Source organism: Galeopterus variegatus, unplaced genomic scaffold (genome assembly GCF_000696425.1).
Source record: "Galeopterus variegatus unplaced genomic scaffold, G_variegatus-3.0.2 Scaffold10949, whole genome shotgun sequence".
Classification (NCBI taxonomy): Eukaryota; Metazoa; Chordata; class Mammalia; order Dermoptera; family Cynocephalidae; genus Galeopterus; species Galeopterus variegatus.
This window is the reverse complement of record NW_007737060.1, coordinates 15,388-19,647: the sequence shown is the minus strand read 5'-3', so window position 1 is coordinate 19,647 and position 4,260 is coordinate 15,388. Positions and strand designations below refer to the sequence as shown.

The 4,260-nt window shown below is 50.6% G+C and overlaps 1 protein-coding gene across 1 annotated transcript in view; it reads right to left on the bottom strand.

Moving 5' to 3' along the window:
- CCBE1 (collagen and calcium binding EGF domains 1) overlaps nucleotides 1–4,260 on the bottom strand; it is a gene marked incomplete at its 5' end in the record, with an annotated part of 35,539 nt that overhangs the window by 18,305 nt on the left and 12,974 nt on the right. The window contains one exon of the mRNA XM_008594521.1: nucleotides 760–863. Coding sequence (XP_008592743.1) covers nucleotides 760–863 — 104 coding nt within the window. The remainder of the gene's footprint in view (nucleotides 1–759; nucleotides 864–4,260) is intronic.

Below are 4,260 nucleotides of genomic sequence, written 5' to 3'. Positions count from 1 at the left end.
AGCAAGTACATAAATAAACCAGTCAGTTTATGTTTTATCAGCACAAGAGCAATTTCTGAATTGCTGACAAACTAGCAAATTGACTAACCTTAGGTATGATAAACACTGTCTGTCTGGGTCCAGGAGAGTTGCTCCATAAGTCAGGTCACTAGATCCATCACGGGGGCATTACTCACAGTCTAACAACGTTACTGGAGATCAGATGGATATTCCATCAGGCGTCTGTGGAGGCTTTTATAAATTGAGTCAGTTCTCACTCTCGGTGACAGAAGGCACCCAAAGGGCTGCTTTTCCTGGGGGCACGGAGCCCAGACAAAGCACAGGCTATAATTTTTAAATGTGAAAAGAGCAATTCTTCACTAGTTTATGGAAGTTCATAGGATGTTCTTTACAGATAAAATATACATAAAACAGAATCACATGGTCTACCCCAGGGCCATGTGTCTGAACATATATTTTACAAGAAATGGCAACAGTCGTGGCTCACCCTCTATGGTTTCACCATGTGCCCCTCATCTAGCATCTCGTTTAATAATCATCTCCTTGATCTCTTGCCTTCACTGTGGTTTGCAGTCTTTTAGAGGGTCAGCTCTGTAGGTGGGTAGGCAAAGCATCCTCCAAACCCAGCTGGCATTGACTGCAGGGAATGTTCAATGTCGATGATTTATTTTCTCATCGTTCCTGAACATTCTTCCACTGTATCTCCACCGAGCCCTCCTTTCATTAGGTACCACTGTTCCTACCATACCTGGCACCTACCTTCTGCTTCAGCTGCAGCACCGTCTGCTTCATCTGGTGGAACTCCTTGCACGTGGCGCAGCAAGTCCCAGCTTTCACCGCGTTCTCAGACTTCTCCTCATGGCCTGAGAAAGGAGACTGGTCAGTTCTGTCTGCGAGGCTGGCTGAAACCCAGGCCCAGAGACAGCATCAGGAAAGGTGTTCCGGGGGCAGAGTGGGTGACAGCAAAATGTGCCTGGCACGGATGCTGGTGATCTTACAGTTCTCAGTTCCCAGCCAGCACACCCCAGGTCAGGAAGGAGAGGACAGAAGGAGAGAGGCCTCGGTACACTTCAGGCCCAGCTGTCCCTATTTAGGCATCCTAGAAAGATGCTGGCCTTTCATGTGTGAAAATGTGTACCACGGCCGTTTCCCCAGCACCTCCGGATGCAGGCTCTACAAATCTGATGTGATTTATGTTCCCCTCAAAGGGCTGATGTTCATGCACTATAAATATTCCCCCAGCTCAGGCAACGGGATTCCCACAGGTGGTCTTTATCACCTCTCCTGATCCAGGTCTTCAAAAGGAAGTTGGCAGAGTCGTGGACAGGGGCTGGGAGCCGACCTGACCGAGATGGAAGGCTAGACAGGGAATGTGCCAGGCACTCTGGACAGCCTTGCCTGGGACAGGCAATGGGAAGGCAGCCTGGCCCGCCCACTGGGAAGAGTCCCAAAGCCATCTCGTGGGGCACTGGATGCTCCAGGGGCTTTTTAGGAAGTCGTTTTTTGCTAAAGAAAAAAGTGGGCGAAACAAATGGTGACGTGGTTGAGAATTTGGATAGTTCTCATCTGCCCAGCAGTGGGACGGGCTGCACCAGCCTGCATGCAGGGGAGATGAGACACCCGGACCATCTTGCTACTGAGGACCACGCGCAGACTACCAAGGTCTGCACAAAAGGTGGCAGTGGGGTGGACCAAGAGCAAGAGGCTGTGTGTGTGGGGGGGGCAGTGCTCTGCTGGGATGGCACACGGCAAACTCCCCTGGCTTAGAAGCCCGTTGGCGCTGGGTGACGTAACAACCACTATCTGGAATGTGAACCAGGGACAGCTGGGTAACGTGTCACTTTCAAATCATCTCTTGTGCCTCCTGGCCCATATGCTTTTCTTCCTACTGTTCCTGTCTTCAGCAAAGCCCTCTCTTCTAGCTCCACTTGTTGAATCCTACCAAGACCCTGATCAACTGTTCCATGAGGCCCAATCTCTCCACCCCCCCCAAGACACTGCAGTCCTCTGAAGTCAGGTAGCATGCACCATGTGTCCCACTCACCTGCTGGGTCTTCTAGGCTTCCCTGTGGAGGGGCTACTAGTGCACAGCCTGGAGTGTAAGTACCCTAAGAACCAGTCATTTCCTGGTATCTCTCATAGCGGATGCTCTAAAAATGTTTCTGAAATGGCTTTATGGGTTGAATTGTGTTCTCCCAAAATTCACTGTTGAAATACTAACCCTCAGTGCCTTAGAATGTGACTTTATTTAGAAATAGGATCATTGCAGATATAATTAGTTAAGATGAAGTTATACTGGCGTAGCGTGGTCTCCTAGTCCAATATGATTGGTGTCCTCATGCAAAGGGGAAATTTGTACACAGACACAGGGAGAGTGTGATGTGAAGGTGAAGGCAGAGACTGGGGTGATGCAGCAGAGGCCGAGAAACACCAAACACTGCCAGCAAAGCACCAGAAGCTGGGCAGAGGCCTGGAATGGCTTTTACCCTGCACAGCCCTTAGAAGGAACCAAGCCTGCAGCTACCTGGATCTTGGACTTCTAGCCCCCAGAGCTGAGACAATAAGTTTCTGTTGTTTAAGCCACCCAGCATGTGGTATGTTGCTATGGCAGCCCTAGGAAGCTGATGCATGGGCAGGAGGAGAGCCCCATGCTCAGGTGAACCCTTCTCAGGCAGCCCTGCTCATCTCCCCTCTGCCTGGTGATGTACGTGAGGACCAGTGCTTCTGCTCTTTGGGAGGGGAACAGGCCCAGAGGCAATTTGGCAGCTGAGAGCTCACACTACTCACCTGCAGCATGGGGGGTGGGGGGGCAGTTTCAGAGCTCANCTCCTGGCCCATATGCTTTTCTTCCTACTGTTCCTGTCTTCAGCAAAGCCCTCTCTTCTAGTTCCACTTGTTGAATCCTACCAAGACCCTGATCAACTGTTCCATGAGGCCCAATCTCTCTACCCCCCCAAGACACTGCAGTCCTCTGAAGTCAGGTAGCATGCACCATGTGTCCCACTCACCTGCTGGGTCTTCTAGGCTTCCCTGTGGAGGGGCTACTAGTGCACAGCCTGGAGTGTAAGTACCCTAAGAACCAGTCATTTCCTGGTATCTCTCATAGCAGATGCTCTAAAAATGTTTCTGAAATGGCTTTATGGGTTGAATTGTGTTCTCCCAAAATTCACTGTTGAAATACTAACCCTTAGTGCCTTAGAATGTGACTTTATTTAGAAATAGGATCATTGCAGATATAATTAGTTAAGACGAAGTTATACTGGCGTAGCATGGTCTCCTAGTCCAATATGATTGGTATCCTCATGCAAAGGGGAAATTTGTACACAGACACAGGGAGAGTGTGATGTGAAGGTGAAGGCAGAGACTGGGGTGGTGCAGCAGAGGCCGAGAAACACCAAACACTGCAAGCAAAGCACCAGAAGCTGGGCAGAGGCCTGGAATGGCTTTTACCCTGCACAGCCCTTAGAAGGAACCAAGCCTGCAGCTACCTGGATCTTGGACTTCTAGCCCCCAGAGCTGAGACAATAAGTTTCTGTTGTTTAAGCCACCCAGCATGTGCTTTGTTGCTATGGCAGCCCTAGGAAGCTGATGCATGGGCAGGAGGAGAGCCCCATGCTCAGGTGAACCTTCCTCAAGCAGCCCTGCTCATCTCCTCTCTGCCTGGTGATGTATGTGAGGACCAGTGCTTCTGCTCTTTGGGAGGGGAACAGGCCCAGAGGCAATTAGGCAGCTGAGAGCTCACACTACTCACCTGCAGCATGGGGGGGGGCTGTTTCAGAGCTCACCTGCCACGCCCCCATCCCTGCACCCATGGAAAGCCTGAGGCTTGGGGCACAAGAGCCAGGCACATATTTTCCAAGCCAGGAGGTTGAAGTGGGAGAAGCAGTGCTCCTTTGAGCTGAGCTTCCATAAGTAACAGCACAATTCTTGAATATACTTGTGCAGGTTTTACATGTGTAACTGAGAAAAACACCTGAATCTCTGGGAAAGTGGTAGTCTTTCAAAATCCAGCTTGTGTGCATGCAAGATAACAGGCACACCACATTAATTCCCACTTTCTAGGCTAATCCTGCTCTCCCAGTAGCTTCCCTGCCTGTGCTCCCGCTCCCCCCCGCCCATGTGCAGTCGGCACACCAGAATGGCTTTGACTCAGGCTGCGGCTGTGTAATAATGAGCTGAGCAATGAGAAGGAGCAGGCAAGGTCTTGGCTTGGAGATGAAGTGCAACTGTTAACAGCACAAGCTCTAGAGTCACACTGTC